This window comes from Miscanthus floridulus, chromosome 3 (genome assembly GCF_019320115.1).
Source record: "Miscanthus floridulus cultivar M001 chromosome 3, ASM1932011v1, whole genome shotgun sequence".
In the NCBI taxonomy this organism is placed as follows: domain Eukaryota; kingdom Viridiplantae; phylum Streptophyta; class Magnoliopsida; order Poales; family Poaceae; genus Miscanthus; species Miscanthus floridulus.
Window position 1 is genome coordinate 82,146,128 of NC_089582.1, and position 22,634 is coordinate 82,168,761.

Here is a 22,634-nt window from a genome sequence, read left to right on the forward strand (position 1 = left end):
TTCTTTGGGGTTGACCTTGTGAAAGAAATAGAAGACAAGGTTAAGCAAATACAAAGTAATTTGAAGATAGCTCAATCCCGACAAAAGAGTTATGCGATAGACGACGTAGACCATTGGTGTTTAACAAAGGAGATTTTGTATATCTGAAAGTATCACCAATGAAGGGAGTTACCCATTTTGGTGTTAAAGGCAAGTTGGTACCTCGATATATTGGACCATTTCAAATTTTGGAGAGGTATGGAAAAGTGGCATATCGCTTGAAATTACCAGAACATCTCACAGCTGTACATGATGTGTTCCATGTTTCTCAATTGAAAAAGTGTCTCCGAGTGCCTAAGTAGAATGTTGAGGTTGAAGGAGTGGAACTTGAACCAGATTTGACTTATTCTGAATATCCTATCCGAGTTTTGGATCAGAAAGATCATGTTACTCGAAGAAGGACAATCAAGTTCTACAAGATACAATGGAATCAACATTCAGAAGAAGAAGCTACTTGGGAATCAAAAGATTACTTGCTAGAAAAATTTCTAGAGTTTCTTGCGTCAATATAGAATAGAGTAATGTTAGTTGAGCTAGGTTGTTAAGAATCATGCTTGTAAAGGAACCTCATCTATTTTATGGACAAGTTTTGGATGTTTTTGGACTGACACATTTCTTTTTCCATTACTTACCCTATGGCATCGAATCTCGGGGCAAGATTTCTTTTAGGGGGAAGGATTGTAACACCCCGGGTGTTTAAATATTAAAAACAGGACATGTCATCACATGCATTGTAAGGCATTTGGTCATATTGCAAACTTTGATATGCATCCACTAAAACAAGTTTACATTTATGTGGTATGTGTTGAATTGTATTGTTTGAATCAAGTTAAAATTTTGGTTTGGATTTGAATTTTCAAGAAAACCCTGATTTTCAGTATTTAAATCCTACCCTGAAAACCCATTTCAAAAATCAAAGCACATTTTGGGGTTGAGCCTTAAAGCAAAAGTGTAGAGCTTGACAAGTTATACAAAGTTTGTTCTTGGAGTTTTCAAAGTTGTTATGAAAAATTTGAAGTAATTTGAAAAGGCGTAATTCCTTAAATGTCCCCTATTTGAATTCAAAAGTTCATTTCAAAATGTAGACTGAATTAGGGGTTGGTTATAAAAGCAAAGTTGTAGAACTTGGAATTTTGAACAACTTTTATTTTTGGGGATTTTTAAGTTGTTATAGAAATTTGGGAGTAATTTGAATTTGAAAATGAATGGCAATTCTGTAATTACTGTGAACAGTGTTCACCGCCTAAGCTACATGGCCGGCGATCTTCGGCGTTCCAGGCGCATCATGGCCGTCTTTGGCATCGCGCTGGTGTGGTGAAGGCTTCCGTGTGGCTTCTCCTTGCTTCTAAGCCGCGCTATTTAGCCTAAGCCATCGTCGTTCATCTCCTTTCTTCTTCCTCTGCTTTTGCCGTCGCCACCGCCCAATTCCGTTGAGCTTGTGCCATCATCTTAGTGCTTGCCAGTCATAGCCATAGCCCATCACGGCTCCACTTGCTCCTTGCGCATCCAACCGACCTACTTTTGCTACTTGATTTCGCTGGGAAACTGCTGTGCGCGCTCTTCTTCCTCGTGGCCGGCAGCGTCGCCGTCGCGTTCGCCTCACCGTGGCCAGTGCTCCATGGTGTGTATCCGTCCTTGATTTGTAGCCCTTCTACTTCACCGTGTTACCATGGTCCTCTGTGACCTTTTGATTGAACCATTCCTCCGTTGCAGTCACCAGGAGTCGAGCTTGCCATCGCCGCCGTTGTTGTCACCGTCGTCTGACGCCACCCTTGCTGCTCATCGTCTACTGCATGTTCTAACACGTTTGTGGTGAGCTTCTGTTGCTTCTCGAGTAGTTTTAGAGAACTCTAGCAAGCTCTAGTTGCTTGAACGCTGCTGTGTCCAGCTTGGCAGAGCCGCCATGGCTAGTGTAGTGCTTAGTTCTGGCTGTGTTTGGTCTCAGTTGTGCCACCAATCGTTGCGCCTTGTTGTAGTGATCACCGTGGTGCCTTTGCCTTTGTCGTTGGTCTCATCGGTGGCAAGGAATCACCAGTCAGCGCGCGTGTCACCGAAGTCAAAGTCGGAGGTTGAAGATGACAGGCGGGACCCGATGTCAGTGACTCAGCGTTCAAATGGAATTTTTTTCTATTTTCTGAAATGAATGAATAGTGTATGCTTTTGTTATTTTTGTGTAGAATTATTTAGAGCTCCAAAAATTATGAAAATTTTTGTGTGACCTCTCTGTGATGTATTTTATTTAAAAAAATATGAACTATTGTTTTTCACTACTTTTTGAATGTGATAAAAATTACTCAATTAATTAATAAATGAGTTTCCATGATTTTTCTAGGCTTATTTATGTATCCAAAAATTATGAAAATTGTTTTGCAACTTAGTTATCATGTGATGAACATTTACAAAAATTTTGAGGTCAATTAGAACAAGTTGATTTATTTCATAATTCTTAATTAATTAATTAATTCATAAAAGCAAATAGTAACCTTTAGTGATTTAGGTTTTGTTTAAATTTTTGATTGAGTGATGTCCTTGGGTCATTAGTTGATAATGATCCTTGGCAATTGAATTAGGTGTTATGAAAAGGTTTAGTTAGTTTGACATGTAACTGTACCGTGAAGGAAAGTTGTATTCCAGTTGTTAACTTTTGCATTCATCATCGAGCATTATGTTTCGTATTCCGCATCATGTTAAACATGGCATTGTTACTACATGTAGTGAACGAAGGTGAATACGTGGTAGTTAATCAAGTTGCGAAGGAGGTTAATCCGTCTATTGAGGTCGGATCGAATACTTATGGAACATCGCAGGAACCGGACTTTTCCATCAACGAAGGCAAGCCCCGGATGCATACAACCCTACCTTGTGTTTTACAAATTAATTTTGCTTTTGCTTTTCTATACTGCATTAAGTGATCAGGAGTTAAGTAAAAGTCTAATTGGTGCATTACCAACATTATTTTTCCGTATCTACCTTGTTACCAGTTTTATGTCATAAATGTCTAGTTATGCTTAGCCATGCTTAGACAGATCAAAGTCAAGTGATTACCTGTCACCTGTAGGTTTTAAATGGATCTTTTGTTACTTATGTTATCATGTGATATGAGCACGTGGAGTAATAAATATAGACCGGGCGGATTCGGTGTGTGAGAGCCACAAGACATGGAGGTCTTATGAGCGGCTTCTTTCCGCCTATGTCTATTAAGGTCCATCTATTGTTGAACTATGTGCGGTGAGACTTTGTAGTACTAACCGCATACTCTGGTAAGCCTTAACTTGGCTATTCTGTTACGAGAATGGCTACTCGCGCACTAGAAGTGGAGAGATGGCAGGAATAGTGTGTACCCATGTGGCCATGGGCTAGAATGGTGGAGTATTATATTCTCGGGTGGCGCAGACCTGTTCTTGTTTTAGAAGATCCGAGAGTAGGTTGATATATGTAAGTGGGGGACCTACATATGTCGTGTGGTCTCGAATCCCCAGCTGGGTTAATAATCGGTTCGAATCATCATTGCTCCTCAGTTATGGAGACTCACTTCTCTGTTCATCATCGTAGTTTAATAACTGAAATTTGAGAAGGTGTTGGATATGAAGTTTCATGATCTCAATACGGATCGTGTCATCTTTGTATATGATTTTATGAAGTTTTAAATATCGAATTAAAGAATTTTGTTAAAGAGCTTTTACGCAAAATAACTTTGATTATTGCTAGAGCTATACCTTGAATCCCTAAGCCTGCATTCCTGAGTTTATCAGTTCTTATTTTGGTTAAGTCTTGTTGAGTACTTTTGTACTCAGGGTTCGTTGACCCTTGTTGCAGGTGAGCCTCATGAGCAGATCTGTTTTGGATCGTGCTGCATGACTATTGTTCGATCTGACGATGAGAAGTAAATGTGTGGCCCTTGGGCAAGGCAGTTCTATTGTGTGTTTTGTATTATGTTATAATGCCACTCCACTACTACGTTTTGTATTAACTATCAAACTTAGTTTGTAAGGTTTGAAACCACTGGTTTGTAAACTAAGTTATTGTAAGACTTCCGTTGTTTTTACTCTGATGTATATATTTGAATAAATGTTGTAATACTGTAATGACTCTATAATGTGATCCTGCTCGGAAATCGTGGATGATTCAGGGTTCTCCAAGGACACCCGACAGACTTCTTAAGTTACTAGGAACATAGGCATAGTTGTTAAAGGTCGTTGGACAGTGACAAGTGCATATAGGTCCTATAATTTAGGAGGTTCTACCGCAATTTCAAATCCAAACTCTTAGCACATATGTAGGGGAGCTAATACTACCAATTTGGGTTGATGAAACTTGTCCATAACCTTTACACATGGTAATATGCTTGGACAAGCAACATGAATCCAAAAAGATTTCATAGAATATCTTTGTAAATAAGTTGTCATCAATTACCAAAAAGGGGGAGATTGAAAGCCCTAGTTTGGTTTTGGATAATTGATAAAACCTATGCACTAACCTTTGTCATGAGTTGTGATATGAGCTAGGTTGGTGCAATCCAAGTATAGAGCATGGTGGCACTCAATTGAAGGTGATGATCACATGAAATAATGAGATGGCCACATGTGATGATGATCAAGTGCTCAACTTGGAAAAGAAGAAAGAGAAAAACAAAACCCTATGGTGATCAAGGCATAGGTATAAATAGGGGTTTTGTTTCGGTAATCAAGACACTATAGAGAGTGTGATCACATTTAGGGTAGACGGTCGTACTATTAAGAGGGGTTCTTAACTAGACAAATTGGTCATCTAGTGCCACTAGGTGTTGGACTTCATGCATTGCATTTAGGCCTAGTGCACATCAGAGAGCAAGCAAAAATATTTATCAAAAATGTTTTGAGAAATGCTAACTTAGCTCTAACATGTTTTGAGAAAACACTTTGAGAGTTAGCAATGCTTGCAAAGAAGTGTTAGACTGCTTGTGGTTTGAATTAAGAATAAAAAATGTGGCTAATGGAGGTGTTTGCCTTGGGTTGGTCACCGCCCTGGGTGCGACAGTGCACCGCCCTGGCCTGTCCGGTGACCGGCTAACCGTGGCCGAGAGCAGGAGCTTCAGGGTGGTCACCGCCCCTACTGGTGTACACCGCCACTAGCATGGTGGTGCACCACCGTAGGGCATCTAGTGCCACTGTCACTTTTTGGTAGAGAGCAGAGGCAACGAAGGGGGGCAGCACTATGGTCACTGCCACGGTGATGACGGTGCACTGCGCTATTTTTCAGAGAGGGCCGGTTTTAGGAACTTGGCTGGAATGGTCACCGCCACCCCTAGGGTGGTGCCACCGCCATGCCATGTCCAGTGACAAACAGCTAGTTTTGTAGCCATTGAGAAGTGACCGTTGGGGCACTGCCACCCCAAGGGCGGTGTGCCACCGCCGTGTCCGGTGCCCCCGCGTAGACAGCTCCAAGGGGTATAACGGCTCTATTTGCTTGTGTGGCTATAAATAGAGGGTGTGGTCGGCCTTGGCCACTCTCTTGGCACCTATTACACTTGTGCACACCCTTTGAAAGTTGAGCAACACACTCCACTCACTTGTTCACTTGATTTCATCATCTTGAGTGAGATTGGAGAGCCTCTAATGCATTGCATTGAGTTGCATCATCTTGTGGCACTAGTTGGGTGATCTAGGCTAGTTGTGAGCTTGTTACTCTTGGTGTTTGCTGATACCTAGATGGCCTAGTGATTGGAGGATCATTGAGCAGAGTTGGTGATTATCTCCGGCCTCGATCGGTTGCTTGTGAGGGGTCTTATGCCTTCCCCGACGGAGCACCAAAAGCAACTTGAGTAAATTGCTCATGTCATTGAGCTACCATACTTGTGGGTAGGTTCTTGCAGTGTCCAATTGTGTGGATGAGGTTCGTGCAACACCTCTTAGCCGTCGAACCACCAAGTGTTGGTCGACATAACGGGAACTAGTGTGTCGACAAGCACGTGAACCTCAGGAGAAAAATCTTATGTCTCTTATGTGATTGGATTTCTCCTAGTGATTGGATTGTCTACATCTTGTGATTGGTTCATTCCTTGACACAGCGGTATAATAACCTTACTCACTCCATTACCTTCCCGCAAACTAGTTGTAGCAGGCTCTTTAGTGTAGCTAGATTTGAGAGCTTGCATTGTAGCTTAAGTTCATCTAGTGGAGCTCTTTAGTGTAGCCATGTTGAGAGCTCTTAGTGAGTACCAACTTAGCCTTGTTGTGTGCCTAGTGATCATAGAAACTAGAATTGTTGGGATAGGTGGCTTGCAACCCTTGTAGAGCTAGAGCAAAATTGCATTACGCCATTTGTTGTACTAATCAATTGCTCTAGTGCCTTGTAGATATTTTAAATAGGCTATTCACCCCCCTCTAGCCATATTAGGACCATTCAACCGGTGAGATCCATGGAGCACGAGCGAGATCCTTTGGAGGTGGCGCGACGGTGTTGTAGGGGTGTCGGTGGTGCTCCCTCACCTGAGCAAGATGGCCTCCCCACCCCCCATGGCACCCTCTCTCACCCAGGCGACCATGCTTCCCCCACCCTGGCGGCCATGGTGCTCCCCATGCTAGGCTCTCTCTCTCCCCCCCTATGTTGCATATGTTTGTTTCAAGTGTTTCATGCGTTTCAAATGTATGTTGCCTTTGGTTCATATGGATGTTGCAAAAGTAGATCCGGGGATGTTGCACAAGTTGCATATATTGCAATTGTTTCAGAGGCATGTTGTAAGCGTATGTTTCTAGTGTTTTAGAGGTATGTTTCATCTGTATTTCCTGGACGCATGTTGCAAGTGTGTTTATTTGGATATTGCATATGTTTCACACATACGTTGCATGTGCTTTATTTGGATGTTTGTGTATGGTTGTAATGGTTTTCAAGTGTTTTTTAGGTGTTTTAGAAGCATGTTTCAAGTGTTTGAACTGCCTTTAGATGTATGTTACAACTATTGTATTTGGATATTTCAAAAGTAGATCAGATGCTACATCTTTCCTCCTCACCTTCTATTGCATCGTCTCTCCTAGCGCCGGCATAGGCCCCGTGTGGAGCGCAAAACGCAGTGTAGCGCATGGGCGTCTAGATAAGAGTTGTTTTGTCTAACACTTCAACGACGAATCTCACTAGTGTGGGTGGCGAACACTTTGGCATTCATGATGTATCACCAGGCGAATTACCATGGCTGAGCCTAGGTCCCATGCATGAAAACACCAGGTAGAGGAAGGAACGGCATGCGACATAGGTGAAGGTGTGGGGGGCGATGGGGGAGAACGAATAAAAAGTCACAACACATGGAGGTGAGTGAAAGGTCCTTGTTTGGTTTTGGTAATTGAGTGACAACTTAGGTGGACTAATTGTGTTTATGTGAGATACACAGGTGATTAGTCCACAGGTACATGTGTATGAGCAACATATGCCATGAAGGTGAAAATGGCTTGGAGATGTTACAAAGCTCACACATGTGATGATGAAGGAGCTTAAATGCACATGAGACATGACATTGAGTCATGTGATCAAGGTGGAGAAGATCAAGACAAGACTTGGCTTGATGGACCAGTTGCAAGCGTGAAGGGCAAGTCGAAGGCTTTGGAGTGATGGACCGCGTGGCGGTGAAGCTTGAGCAAGACTTGGCGCCGATGGACAATGGCAACGGTGAAGAGCAAGTAGAGTCAAGATCGATGAACCAATATGATCATGTGATGATATGAAGTGGATCATATCATTGTTGATCATGTTGGTGCATGTGTTGCATCGACATTGAAGGAGATGGAATGGAATGCGCAAGGCAAAGGTATAACCTAGGGCATTTCATTTCATCGGTCATAGGTGTGTAGAGAAGTTTATGACCGGGTTTAGGATAGATGGCCATACTATCAAGAGGGGCAAACTTGTTTGCATATCGGTCATCTAGTGCCACTCGAGTGATCTAACTTTGCATTGTCGCTAGGATCGAGTGGCGTGGCAAGTTGAGTGGCTAACATCCTTTGGGAAATGATTGTGAAAATGCTAACACACATACACATGGTGGTGTACACTTGATGGTGTTGGCACATTTACAAAGGCGATGGTGTTTGCAGGGATGAGATGGGTTTGGGTCCCTCTCTCCCTCCCGCCGAGCTTGCGAGGCGAGATTCGGCGCTTTCGGGAAAATAGAATGTCTATTTTCTATTGCGCCGAATGCAAATTCTTGGTGGTTAGCTCATTGGAGCAAGGGTGAAGAAGTTAGAAGTGAAAACGAGTTGGTCGCGAAGATGCCAACGTCGGTCAACTGACCGGACGCTGGATCTGAATGCACCAGACGCTGGAAGGCTGCGTCCGGTTAGGCTGACGTACGGTGACGCAGTAGCTGGAGAGTGACCGGACGCTGGCTGCGTCCGATCGCGTTCGACCGGACGCGTCCGGTCATGCTCGGGAGCTTACTGGAAACGACCGGACGCTGAGGGTCCAGCGTCCGGTCAGTTGAGTGCTGCTGCGTCCGGTCAGGTCAAGTGACCATTGGAACCGGGACACGTGGTCGTCTGTGGGCGATCGGACGCTGAGGTCCAGCGTCCGGTCAACACGACCGGAGCGTCCGGTCAGCCCGACCGTTGCCCAGTGAAGGGGTAACGGCTAGTTTAGCCTTTGGGGCTATAAATAGAAGTGGCCTTCGGCCATGGCTGGTGTGGAGCACCTCAAGGGACTTAGTGTCCATGCTTGTGAGTGCTTGGGAGCCCTCCATCACACATATACTTGATAGTGATCATTCGATTGTGTGAGTGAGCGATTCTAGTGCGATTGCATTGTGAGGTTGCATCGAGTGGCACTAGGTGATCGAGTTGCAAGCCGGTGGTGCTTGTTACTCTTGGAGGTTGCCACCTCCTAGACGGCTTGGTGGTGGTCTCCGTGGAAGCCCGCAAGAAGCTTGTGCGGCGCTCCGGAGAAGTGCTTGTGAGGGGCATTGTGCTCGCCCCGCGGGAGCCGCGAAGAGCAACTCTAGTAAAGCGTGTCATTGAGCTACCCTCACTCAAGGGGTAGGTTCTTGCGGTGCCCGACGTGCGGGCTTAGCGGGTGATGCTAATTAGCCGCCGAACCACCAAGTGAGCGGTCGACACAACGGGGACTAGCGTGTTGGCAAACACGTGAACCTCGGGAGAAAAATCATCGTGTCAACCTTGTTCTTCCCGTTGGTTTGCATCCCTATTACACAAGCTTGCAATTACTTTTATACATATTAAGCTTGTGTAGTTGCTCTTGTAATTAGATAGCTTGTGTAGCTTGCTAATTACCTTCTTGCTTGTGTAGCATAGAAGTAGCTCTCTTGCGTGGCTAATTTGGTTTTAGTAACCTTGTTAGTCACATTGCTTAGTTTGTGTAGCTAAGTATTTGCGCTCTCTAATTAGGCATTGGTTGCCTTGTTATTGAGCATTGCTAGTGAGCATCATTAGCTTTGTGCTTTTGCTTACTAGCATGTGTAGGAGCTCCCTTGTTGCTTAAAGTACTAGTGGCATAGGTTTGCGTGACCTTGCTCCTAGAATTGTTTAGGAGAGCTCTAGCTAGCCCGGCACCTTAGTTGCATAATTAGTATCTTTGCAAGGTGCTAGTGAACATATATAGAGGGGTATAGTCTTGGCTAGACCGATTGTTTTAATTCCGCATTTATATCGGTTAGCCGACGCGATTAAGTTTTAGAAAAGACTATTCACCCCCTCCCCTCTAGTCGCCATCTCGACCCTTCAGTGAGGACGGGGTCAGAGCAAGAGAGAGATGCCATGGAAAAAACATGGGAGGTGTCTTGTAACACCCTCGGTGTTACACTATACAATCTTTGCTAAAACACTACATGAGCATCATATTTATGTGTAAATGTATGTAATATAGGGTGTAAAGCAATGTACGTAACTTGAAACGTTCATCAAAAATGTGAAACGAATGTTATATTTCATGTCGTGTTATATCACTTAGGGTTCTAAACTAATTTTTATTGAGCAAGAATACTATAGAACGCATATGCGGGACTTTAATAGGGTTTGTAGTACAAGCTTCATAGGTGATGGTGAAATACTTGCGGTCGAGAACGGAATTCACTAGCTACCGTATCGAATAGCTTAGAAATCGAATTCGGCACGAAACCAATCAAGACTTAGTCAAATTTCTTAAGTCGGAAGACGCTGTGATGAAGCTAAGTTCGGCAATTTTTGTAGGAGGATCGGGTTAAGCAGTGGTATGGTCTTAGGGCTTGTTTTAGTAGCCTAACATGCCATCTCGAGTATAGAATTGGTGGTTTAGCAGTTGGATCATCGAGTTGGATTTTGGGGTGCTTTAAAAAGCGTGCGTGGCATGTTTTGGGCTGAGTCCTTTACGTGGTCGCAATAACCGTGCCTGACAATCAGCGTCACTGTGCTGGCCATTGACGCGCATGCATGCACGCACGCGTGCCACCATGCTGGCTGGGACTATCGCTGGTGCCGCGCTACTGGTCACTACCACCCGCTGCCACGCCCAAGCACGCACTCACGCGCACTTGGGATGCTAGGGCCAGCGGGGTCTAGCTACTCTGCTCCACCACTGCCATCTTCCTTGCTGGGTCAGCCGCATGTGCTCTCACCGCTAGTGTCGCTCGTCGTCGTGCCGTCATTTCACCTTTATGATGTCTAAGCCACACGCGCGGGTCTCGCTACCGCCATCGCGTCTGCCTGGCCGCTCTACCATCTCATGCTTGCCTGTGTGGGTCCATGCATGCTTGGCCGCACTTGGCCTACTACGACCAGCACATGGTCCTGCCCGCACCATCGCCTTGCCACACATGGAGTTGCTTCCCCCGCTGCCGCTACTGTGCACGCCCGCTACGCCGTCATGTGGCCTGGCCACCATCATTTTGTGAGTCAATGCACTACGGTCGCTCATCGTCGTGCCAGCCTCGTACGCGTATGTGGAGCCATCATCCATCACAATGTTGTCTTCTCCCACTTAGTGACTGCGCCATGCCATGCTCCTATCGCAGTCGCCTTGATGGTGCCGCGCCGACCGGCTGAGCCACACCAAGGCCAACCTGCATAGCTTGGCCCAACCGTGTAATTGTGTACGCCTAGAGCATGATTTGGAGCCTAGCTTCGTGCCAAGCCTGCCACTGCTGCTACCGTATGATGTTGGGCTTCAATTTGAGTTTTCCCCCCACCGCCGGCCACCATAAGACCGAGCTGAGTCATCCATCTAATTGGCCTTGCATAGTCCACCTTCGTCCAATTAACCATGCACCCAACTAGCTCTGGTAGTTAGCTCGTGATTGGAGTCAAACCGACGAGCTTCCATCCTCTAGTGAGGTAATGCGGGGCATTTTCCTCATGGTGGTCCACCATGGCCGTCGAGGCGGGTGCTCGGCCAGGGCATTGCTCTGTGCTCCGTTGTCTCAATTGTGTAGTGCTTTCGCCTCTCCTTGACTTGGTTGCCTCACCCATGTAGCAGTTTTGTCGACGGAGTAGTAGGTCGTTGGGGATGTCGTCGTCGCGCTTGCTGTGAACTAGAGCACTCCCGTGCACATGGTCAACCACCTTGCTAAGCCTCACGACCGCATCTAGTCTATCCTACACATCTCTGGTGAGGCCCTCTTGCTCCTAGGGTAGGTGGTTGAACCGGTTGGGGTCTAGGTCGCTGGGACGCGTTCGCTACCGCCGGTGAACTGGGTTTGATGCCGTTCCCATGGCCAGCGCATCTAGGTGTAGTAGCGGTTCAAGTAGGGCTTCTATCTTGTTGCTTGTAGTTTATAGATGGATAAAGGGTACCGGTAGAGGTGTTGGGCTAGGTGATTTCATCGACGCCGGTGTGGCCACGGCCAGACCCCGCCACGACGCATGGCCACATCTACGTGCTACACCATTTTTGGTGTTTGATACCTCGATCGGTTGTGCTTCGCTTGTAGAGTGCTAAGGAGGTGATGGTTGAGGTCGGAGAGGTTCGTGCTCACCAGTGTTTGGCCAGAGATGCCGTGGCCTTATTTAGTTCTAGGTGGGGACCTTGAAAAATGGGAATTCAAGTAAGAGTAGGGTGCTAGATGCAAAGGCCATGACTCAGTTAAATAGTGTTGAGTTAGCTTCGCGAATAGGATAGAGAACGAGGGCTCTTTAGCAAAAGAGCTAGCTTGCGCGCGGGTTCCACCATGGGCCACACTGGTGGCTCACGTTTGTGCGCTGTGTGAGCAAGGGCTGAGCCGTGAGTAGTGGGCCGCGCGGTGAATTTTAGTTTCCTTTTTCCAGTGAATTAACAAATGTTTATTCAATTTAGTTTTGAGCTGATCTTGATAAAATTATAGTAAATTTTGTAGGTGTCCAAAAATAATAAAAAAATTGTTAGGTTCACAAAAATGCTATCTATCTATTGGTATAGTTAGTTCATAGTTAGCTATGATAATGATAGATTCATAAATTCAATTTAGAAAGCTTAGTATTATTTAGCTTAATATTTGTAGGAATTTTTGTGGCAAATCGGTGATAGCTTTAGCCATGAAATTTTTACAGTAGGCTCATTAGATTATTATGTATTCACTGTAATTTTTGTAGCCCTAGAGTAGGTTGATAAATAGAGTAGCTAGTATTCCTTGTTTTATCATATATAGAATAAATCGGTATTAAGAGTAAGAATGCCTTTAGTTGCTAGGGTAGTACATGCCTTGTTTCATACTTGTTAGTGGTAACAATAGGTAGTGTAACACCTTAGTCGGTAGAACTAGCTTAGTAGCTTAATAGATGTATTAGTATTTTAAGAGTTGTTGTTGCTGTATTACTAAGTGTTGCATCATCTTTTCATGCATGTAGATCACAAGTTGGTAGAGTTCGTGCCTGTGGATGAACAGGACTGCGAGGAGATTATTGAGGAGTACGAGGAGGAGGTTCTCGTACAGGAGGGAGCCCCGGAGCCGTTCGTTGCTAACTTTGTTGACCCACCGCCTACCCAAGGCAAGCCCCAATGCATAACCCATATTTTTTAATGATTACTGAATATATATATGATGTGCATTTACGTTATAGGTATTTTATGAAAACTACATGCATAGATATACTTATCTATGAGTCCTACTAGTATAGGTCGAGTAGCTGCTATGCTCAGGGTATCAGTAGCGTGAGTAACCTGCCGTTACTCACAATAGGTGAAAATTATGATCACTCATGATAAAATAGTGGAAAGGAAAATGAAGACCGGGCAGGGATATGGTTTGGGTATTGGTGGGTGTAAGAGGTTATGTCCTACAGCCAACAGGGCATAGCTAGGTTATACTTTTTCCCTGTCTATGTCGGTTAAGGATCGGTGGTTGCATTGGTCTCTAGGCAAGTCACAGATTTATTATCCCGAGCACTTACTTGGGTATGGGCGTAGAGAAGACTTGTTGCTCTCTTGTCATAGGTTCTGGCACTTTTTGGACCGACTGATTGGAGGCGGGGATGGTGGAGGTCCTTGCACCGCACTAAGTCTGGGACTTAGGAGCGGGGGCTTAGAGTCCAAGTTTGGACAAGGACATGGACCCCATGACAGGAGGGTGATGGGTTGGTCCTGCTTGTGCCTGGGGTACAAGCGGGGCATGTGTTTTTTGGGTACACAACTAGGAGCATTGATTCGTGAATCGCCGAGCAATCTGGTATGGCTTGTCTACGGTCCAGCACCGTAGTAAGAACTGAAAGATGAAAAGTGGTGAAATAGAACTGATTGCTCAACCCTTGCTTGAAAGTAGAACAGGTGCTTACATAGAATGGCTAGATAAAGAATTAATCATGACTGCTAATAATAACATAAATAAGGCTTCACTATTAGCATTGCTTTCTACAAAAAGAAACACAGCAAACCATAAAGGTTATCATATCCCTTGAAGTCGGAAAATTATTCCTACTAGTCGGATAAGTCTTACGAGTATATTGTGTACTCAGGGTTTATTTACCCTAGTTGTAGGTTCAACTTGAGGAGTACCCATTGTGTGAAGGATTCTTCTGCTGGGCACAGATGGATCCTTGTTTATTATCGATAGATGTTTATTATCATTCCGCTGTTTAATATTCCACACTCTGAATTTGGCAATGTAATAATGAATTTCTAAGAACTCTACATGTATGAAATGGATTAAGTATTGTAACTCGTTCTCATTATTGAATCCTTGGGGGGAAAATGTGGACTATTCGGGCTCTCCCTTAGGGTGTGCCCGACGGAACCCGCCCGCTGTAGCTTGCTTTCGGGGTACTTAGTGTTTGGTGGAAGACGAGCGCCTCCGTAAGTGCGTTATTTCGAACGGTTCTGACATATGTCTTTTCATCAGCTTATATAGTTTCATGTTGAATATAAGTGCTTCCAATAAAGGCCTACAAGAAGTTGGGTGTTTGGGAAGGGTGTTTTACTTACAAAAACAAGAGCTAATAGGTAGTAGTACACTAGTGCAAAACTGGGTCTTTTATGTTCCATGGACCCATGTTAGATCCATGTATAATAGTATTGCATGTAGTGTTTCTTATTAAACTCTAGTTTCTATAGTAGTGAAATAGGATATTTAGAATTGAGTCCGTCTAGATAATAATTGAGTGTTTGGAGAGCATCCGTCACTCAATTTTTTGTTCCCTAGTTCTAAAGTGGAGGGCCTAGATCGAGTCTCCATCTTATATATTCTTCTCCTTTCGTCTTCCTCTACCCGTAGTCCCGCACAGCGCCACTCACCTTCGTCTTCTTGCCCAGCTCTAGCGGCTTCCTACTCTCCCGCTGTCACATCCACCGTCCTCCACCATTGCCTGACCCTAAAATCCATCAAATATGTGCCTCGTCCCCATCGTCTTTGTCATCTCTGGCCAAGCTCCACCGCATCCCGCTTGGCTGGCGCCCTGCCGCCTCTGACTGTCGCCACACTAACCTAGTGGATGTCACGGGGCTATCTCTGCCACGCCCCTGCCCTTGTCCTGCCCAATCGCCTTTCCACACTGCTCGCCCGGCAGCGCATTATTGCCCCGTGCCCGCCACCATCGCCAGAGTGACCTTCTCCACCAGCAATCCCTCTAAGACCATCTGATTCGAGTAAGCACCCAAACCTCCAAATCCTAACCTTGCTAGAGTTGGAGAAGAAAACCATGTGGCATCGTTGGATTGGGTAAATAAAATCGAATGAGAGGAAGCAATGGATGAACTATTCGAGTTTAGCTTATTTTAAGAATTATAAACTAATAATATCTATTTATGAAATTGCAACTTACTTTCCATTTCACAAACAAAAAGTTACCTTCAATGTTCGATTTAGAAGATGAAAATTGTCTAGATAATTATCGAGTTTTACGGCATGTTCGCTCGTTGGTTTCTGAGCTGATAAGACCGGCTGGTGCTGGTTTATTGTGAGAGAAAAACATTGTTGATTGGCTAATAAGCCCTGGCTGAAACCAACAAGCGAACAGACTGTTAGACTGGGCCAACATCGGGCTCTTTCTAGCCCTTGTAGAGATTGGATCCGGCCCAAAATTGTAACCAATTGACCGAACACCCAAGTACTATCAATACGAGCAACTTGTCTCCCTTAATAATAGTTTCTTTGTCCCGGAAAGGTGATGACGTCTGGATCTAGACATGAACATGTGCAAGATAACATTTTGCAAGCATGCGACACAGCAGAAGAGCAGAAAAGAAAAAACCTAAACAATTGGAGAGGAGGCACCCATCGGTCTCTTTTCAGGTTGAGGTTTCACATGTGTCGCCGTCCACTAACTTTTTATATTTTCTGCAAGCACAAAGATCTGATTAATTAATTATTATGTCAGCCCAATTGCCAATTTGGCCGCACCAAACAGACAGGAGAGGGATGAGTGAGAGTGAGAGGAGTGAGAAGCGCAAGTACAAAAAGGCAAAAGGGCGATGAAATTTCCATGCTCCAATGATTGTGCGGTCACCAACAACTCCGGATTTCATTCTACTCCAATCAAGCGAGATTAAGAAACGATTTTATAAAAGGTGGGTTGCTATCTGTCTCTGAGACGATGATGGCTCTACTGACTAACCAGATACAGTATTTATTAAGTCAGGTGTAATTTTCCATCGACGGTGTCAGAAAAGGACATTGCTCTGCACTAACAAATATCATTACGGCAATAATGTAACGCGAGCTTTGCAGCTTCAGCAGCCACCAGAGCTGCTAACACAATTCAAGAGAGAGAGAGAGAGAGAGAGCAGGGCTGAAGAAGCTGAGAGAGGAATCGCTGCCAGTGGAAAGCTGCAGAAGCAAGAACCAGCAAGAAAGGGGAGAGAGAAAGCCGAAGGACTTTTCCTCGGATTGGATCCTTCGCTTTTGGGGGAAGGAGAAGGCCCCTCTCTGTCCTCTCTCAGTCCTTGCGGAGGGCGGCGACAGCAGCAGCAGGAGGAGGAGGAGGAAGAGATGTTCCCGCCTGGCCTGATCCACCACCGCCCTGACGCCTCAGCTCCCGGCGATGGGGCGCCGCGCTCCGGCCCCGGCGGGCCGAGCCTTGTACTGACGGCGGACCCCAAGCCCAGGCTGCGGTGGACGGCCGACCTCCACGAGCGTTTCGTCGACGCCGTGGCCCAGCTCGGCGGACCCGAGAGTGAGCTACTCCCCTCCCTTCCTCTCTAATCTCGCTCCTTTGGCGGTCCTGGTTTTGGCATTGGAGTGAAGAGCAATGCGTGGTTTTTGCATCCATTGGTTGTCCTCCTTGGTCTTCAATAGGCGAGATTTCGTGGCGCGCGCGAGGTTCGGGAGCGGGGAATGCACAGGATTGGGGATGCTTGCGCTGAAATTATTGGAAAGTTCTGATCATTAGTGTAGAAATCCTGGAATTTAGGTTCGAGCTAAGCGCAAGTCGTTTGGACAAGTGCACTGTGCATTTGCGGTCAGATCTAGCGTGCCCGAGGCAAGATGGTATTGCGGGCGTGCATGAATGAAATTTACCTGCTTTCTTGCTGTGGACCATGTTGACATATATGGCATGGATTTCTGCTGCATGTAGAAAAGATGGGTCCTTTTGTTGATCACGTTCGGTCTTTGTATTATGATGGCCTGTATTGATGAAGTTTGATTGTTGAGGACAATGCTATGAGGTTGGTTAGTGTGGATTTTTTTAACGTAATGCTGGTCGCTGGAAGTTGATCCGTTGGGCCTAGCAAAAAGTTGGTAATGTTTTCTCTGAGGTACTTATTAGCATACGCAAGCTTGGCTCTTGCATATTTGTAGCTCTATACGTTTTTTTCTTGTTCAAATTTCAGGCTCCAAGCATTTTTATTTTTGTTGATTTGTTTCTGGCATCATTGGCCAGTAAATCTAGCTATAGATGGTAAACATTCAAAGCTAAGGTAGCATATGTTTCTTTGTATGATTTTGTAGTTCCACCATGATTTTTTATGTGAACTCAGGCAGAGTAGTCACCACTGTCACCAAATCCATTTGGATATCGCATTGTCACTCTAATTAGTAGTATGCCATTAGTTACTTGTTATCACTAAACTAGGAGAGTACTATTTTAAATTCTAGTTCCATTTGTTTTGATATTATTTTTAATGAATAAATAATTATGCAGAAGCAACACCCAAAACTATCTTGAGGACAATGGGTGTTAAGGGTCTTACTCTTTTCCACTTAAAGAGCCATCTTCAGGTACTTTGGCGTGTGCTTGCATGTTCCTCAAAACTCTTAAAAAAATTGGTTCTAAAAGTTTCCCATGTGACCAGAAATACAGATTAGGGAAACAATCCGGTAAAGAGGGGTCAGAGCAATCAAAAGATGGTAAGTAAGTTATATTAATCAATGTACTGATCTTTTTATTTTCTTCAATTAATATTCAATTCTTTGTGTCAAAGTTCAATTAATATTCAATTCTTTGTATGCATGTTTATTATTATTCTGATTAATTAATGGTCTTTCTATGTTAGCTTCATCATTTTTTTCATAATTATGAATTGATATATCATTTGTGTGAGTACATATTGTATGTAGTCTTTTTATGGCAGATGAAAACCGATGGTAAGTGTTCGAGAAAAAAACCCGACAGTAATAAGTTTGTAAAGGAAAATGGTATTTTTTCCTACTTATAAAATAGGCATCTATTATGAATCAACAGCCTCTGAACTTAAGATGCAGAATGAGTCTAATGAGGAAGACTACAAGAGGGTAAGAGTAGTTTGTTCTTATGGTTAATGGGGATACCAGGGCAGAATGGAACTGCTGAAATTGCTGCAGGGGCGGATTTAGGCCTAGGGCCACTGGGGCTGTGGCCCTAGGCTTAGCCCAAAAAGTTCAGGTATGACTTTAAAAATCCTGTGGCCTAATCCCGCACTGCTATGGGCCGGCCCTAGTCATCCACCCATGGCAGGCCTAGGCAGCCACAAACCTCCTTGGCCCCCCTCCTGATCCATCAAATCCATTGGATGTAGTGCCGCCTGTGTGTCTATCGCCTCTCCCATCGCATCTCCAGCTCCCTGCCTCTGCCCCTCATTCCAGACCGCCAAACCCTAGCTTGGTAGCTCCTACAATCCCCCAAACACGACTCCATAGTCCAGTTGCATGCGGCCAAATTGATTCATGGCCGACGACAGGCCCGTGTGGCCGGTGTTGGGGCGCTGCTTGTATGCAGGCAGACGGGTCAGAGGAGCACGAGGCCAGTGGTTATGCGTGCATTATCAGTATGAAGGCACTGAAAGTAGCAGTACTGGCCAACAATGGTCGCCACATAGATGCTTGCAAATTGCAATGAACATAGGTTCTCTATATTTCCAATTGCAGTTTTTTTGCAAGTATAGAAATTGAATTCTCATGTCTCGTTTAAAAAAAGTTGCCTCAATTACTACAAACTAGTGCAAGTTGACTTGTTTCATTCTTGAATCATGATTGTAACTTTTTCATTAATTTTTTAAAAAAATCACGGATTACCTCAAACTAGAACATGACCTGGTATGAATGGTCTAGGAGCTTAGATGGTGGTGTAGACATGGCGATTCACCAGCTCCGCCGCTGAATTGCTGCATCATGGGAGTTAGAAGAGAGAGGTGTTCAGGTGGTCCTTCCCTAGTAAAATGTCATGATCTCATGGCACGGACATTGTTAGTTGACAAGGATGTATTGATACTATATTTTGTAAACCGATTTAGTTATATGCGTTCAAAATGCCCTATCAAACAAAAACTGAACTTGCCTCATATACACCTCCCAGGAGGTTACACACATGTGCTACTAATAATGATACAATGTTGATGCATATTGTCATTCTTTGCCAAGGCCTCGAAGATTTTGTTCTCATTTGTGATTTCAAATCATTTTCCCCAGTGCAAATCAAGTTTAAGGCGTGGATTTAGCACTTGACGGCTTGACCTCAGTTAAGTGAATGCAGGTGCCAGGCATCACCGTTTTCGTGCGATAGAGTAACAAACCATGCAGCGCTTGCATGTGTAGCTGGAGGGGCTGATGATGTGCTAGCAAACCTTGAGACCCAAGGGGTAGTACAGGGCTACAGGCATAGTAAAACTGACTACAGATGTAGCAGATTTTAGTTAGATCTGGATTATTTGTGACTCATGAATATGATAAATTTAGCCCTTTCATAATCCATCCACTTCGAATAATGTTCGCCCTTCTGTGTTTTAATATTCGAATTTTTTTTAAGGAGCACCTGACCACCTTTCACTAGAAGAATCTGTATAGGAAGAAGCATGTTACCGTTAGTCAGTGAATATTTTTTCTTTCTCAAATATGCAGAACTGCATACCATTGCATTAAGAAGAAGAATTTAAATATTTACAATAACCCCAGACACCAAACAAACTTCAGGTTGCATACTCCGCAGAGACAAAAGATAAACCTGACTAAAGCTAGCTAAATGACCTTAAATGGCAGCAACCTCAAGTTGCACCGAACCCCAGCTCCTGCTAAACACAAAAGGTGTCCTTCCTCAGTTATCTGTCTGAGGATTGACTGCATGTCTGCATGCTTATTTGCTCACAAATTTTCACATGTATTGTAGCAGAAAACTGTGGATTACTATTATGGATTTGAATGTTTTGAGATCTTCCATGTGGGCACATCCCTTCTAATTTAAGAGGCCTTGGCTATAAATTGGGGGGGAAAAGGAGAGCAGCTCATGTTAACTCTTTATAAATTCAGTCTACAGTCATGCTTCTGATAGGATCACCACACTGCCGACATGCATAATCGTATCCAGATGGAGATGGAGGCCTCCAATTGCATCCGCATATATGCAATAATGATTTTAAAAAAAGGAACAAATTTAAAACCATATGTTTGTTTTTTTGGCACTACAGTGTTTGTTTATATTATTACTAAATTAAACGGTGTTGTCTTTTTTCTTGAAAACGCAGGAGAGCTGCACTTCATTATATTAAGAAGAAAATGGGACAAGAATCCAGTTACAACACACACCACAAACACCACCCTTAATTAAACGGTGTTGTCATTGCGTACCACCTTTCCTCTGCAGTTATCGTGTCTTTGCCAGATCTTTAGCATGGCCTGTCTTTAGGGATTTTTCTTTTTAAAAGAGCAGTATTAATCTCATAAGGTCTAATTGTATGATACTGCATGGTTTAGTACTATCAATCATCAGTAACGAAATAAAATAGAGGAATATCTAGTGAAAACCCGTGTATGTATGTGACTTGTATATAACTTCTTACCATATGGCATATGCTCAAAGCTCAAGTTATCCATTTTTCTTAGTCTAAAGTTTGAAAGCAGTGAAAGAGTTCTTTTGGTTCTTGTACTAATTTCTGACCTCTGTTTTGCACTTACCTTTCCCCAAACTGCAGCATCCTATCTTCTAGATGCTCAAAGTGGAATGAGTGTGTCCCCTAGAGTTCCTGCCCAGGAGATGAAAGAGTATGGTTCATCAAATATTCCTTGTCCAGCATATTAGTTTATTCTTCTTCGTTTTCGGCAGATTGAATACTCTTAGACTATTTACTGTGGTTATGCTATTCGAAAGAGTTAATGTCAAGATTACTTGCTGCAGAAGCCAAGAAGTTAAAGAAGCACTGAGAGCGCAGATGGAAGTGCAACGAAGACTGCATGAACAAGTGGAGGTAATTCTGATTATTTGTTCTATTATGCTCTTAAATTAGTTTCCTGGATTGTGGAAAGCAAGAAAATGCCAACTCTTGTATTTTCTGCAATAGTTTTGCTTTTGACACACTCATTGAGTTGAGAAGTGAAGCTTGGACTAGAATTTGTTAATATATCCTTTATATGTGAATGATGCAGAATCCTTAGGTTTCACTTATCCATATATTCACTTAACTAGTGAACTGCATTTGGATTCTAGTTGAAAGGACAGTCTCATTAATGGAATATGAGTCAATTCTTCCGAAGGAATTATGAATCCACCAGCAAAATTTTCCATAATCTGTGTGTTCTTGCTTGAAAGTAGTATTATTAAAGGGTGCTTTCAGGTTTGCAAAAAGTGCGATGATTAAATGTTTTCTTAATAAAAGTAAAAACAAAATCTCAGGAAACAAATGATTAGTTTAGGGGCTGAGCTTAACTGAAACATTGTGGACAACAGGACCTTCAGGATATCTGCTCTCTAATGGAGCATATCTGAACCCGATGCGGGATGCATCTATTTGTAACAGTCACGACAGTTTGTGCTTGTGAAGAAATTTGCAGTGTCAACTTGAACAGCTGCATACAAGGCCTGCTCATTACAATCCTTGGCTGCTTTTACTATTACCAGGTCCAAAAGCGTGTGCAGATCAGAATGGAAGCGCTTCAGAAGTACATCGACAGTATCCTAGCGAGTGCATGCAAGATGGTCACTGAACAGTTCGCTTCAAGTGGCTTCAGTATCTCCGACCCTGATCTCCCGGAGATATCCCCTGGAGGGATCATGTGTGGCCCCACGGACACATTGAGCTCCTCAGTGTTCAACCAGCTTTCTGTTAGTTCCATCGACTCGCACAGTCCAGGAGGCAAACCTTCTCCATCAGGCATGGAAGGTCCGCCATTGCTCCTCCAGAAGTCGCCTGAGCTCAAGCGGAGGTCCTCTTGAACTGTGACAGCAAATTCTGAGGGTGGTAATGGCTGTCTTTGGTAGTGATGTCCAATATGGTGGTGACAAGGAAATGGTGGTCCAGTCTTGTGGTAGCTGACTTTCTCCAGGTAGCAGGATGTGCTGTGTTTGTCATGGGGTTATGATTCCAGCATCCTTAGCGCACTTGAAATATTGACTCGTGTCCTACTGTCGTTTGTGTTAATCCATGTATGCACAATGATTCATGTTGGGACATGTTAACAGCTGATGTTTAAAGCTTCGTATTTGTCTCAGTTGTCCATGCAGGCTTCCCAACACTTCCTGCAATTTAACTTATTTAGCTCTGAAAGATTCATACTGAGTCTGTAATCCACAAATTGCTAGTTGCAACATAGAAAACTGCTTGCGCATCCTTTCTTTCTTAACGAACTTAGTTATTGAAACTTTGAACTGTATTTTCTTTTCTTCTTTTGAAAGATCGAACTACTTATTCAGCACAAGATACAGGTTCTCCGCATTAAGCTTAAAATAATGAAATTTCGAATTTTTCCATGTTGAATATTTTCAGAGAAACTGTCACAATAGCTTTCAGAGTAACCTTGAGAATGCTTATGCCAGATCACTGGTACATAACAGCGA

General features: G+C 43.9%; 1 protein-coding gene across 1 annotated transcript; it reads left to right on the forward strand.

Moving 5' to 3' along the window:
• The first annotated feature begins 16,090 nt into the window (after nucleotides 1–16,090).
• Nucleotides 16,091–22,282, forward strand: LOC136541831 (protein PHR1-LIKE 2-like). Its single transcript, XM_066533953.1, has 6 exons — nucleotides 16,091–16,568; nucleotides 17,538–17,614; nucleotides 17,689–17,743; nucleotides 20,776–20,845; nucleotides 20,979–21,048; nucleotides 21,699–22,282. The coding sequence occupies exons 1-6, from the start codon at nucleotides 16,385–16,387 to the stop codon at nucleotides 22,011–22,013; spliced, it is 771 nt and encodes a 256-aa protein (XP_066390050.1). The 5' UTR covers nucleotides 16,091–16,384; the 3' UTR covers nucleotides 22,014–22,282.
• Nucleotides 22,283–22,634: the final 352 nt, after the last annotated feature.

Bases quoted from the DNA above. Each gene is read 5' to 3' on its own strand.
- LOC136541831 (XM_066533953.1), top strand. From the start codon at position 16,385: ATGTTCCCGCCTGGCCTGATCCACCACCGCCCTGACGCCTCAGCTCCC. The intron at 16,569-17,537 runs GTGAGCTACTCC...ATAATTATGCAG, and splicing joins CCAGCTCGGCGGACCCGAGA to AAGCAACACCCAAAACTATC. The intron at 17,744-20,775 runs GTAAGTAAGTTA...CCCAAACTGCAG, and splicing joins GTCAGAGCAATCAAAAGATG to CATCCTATCTTCTAGATGCT.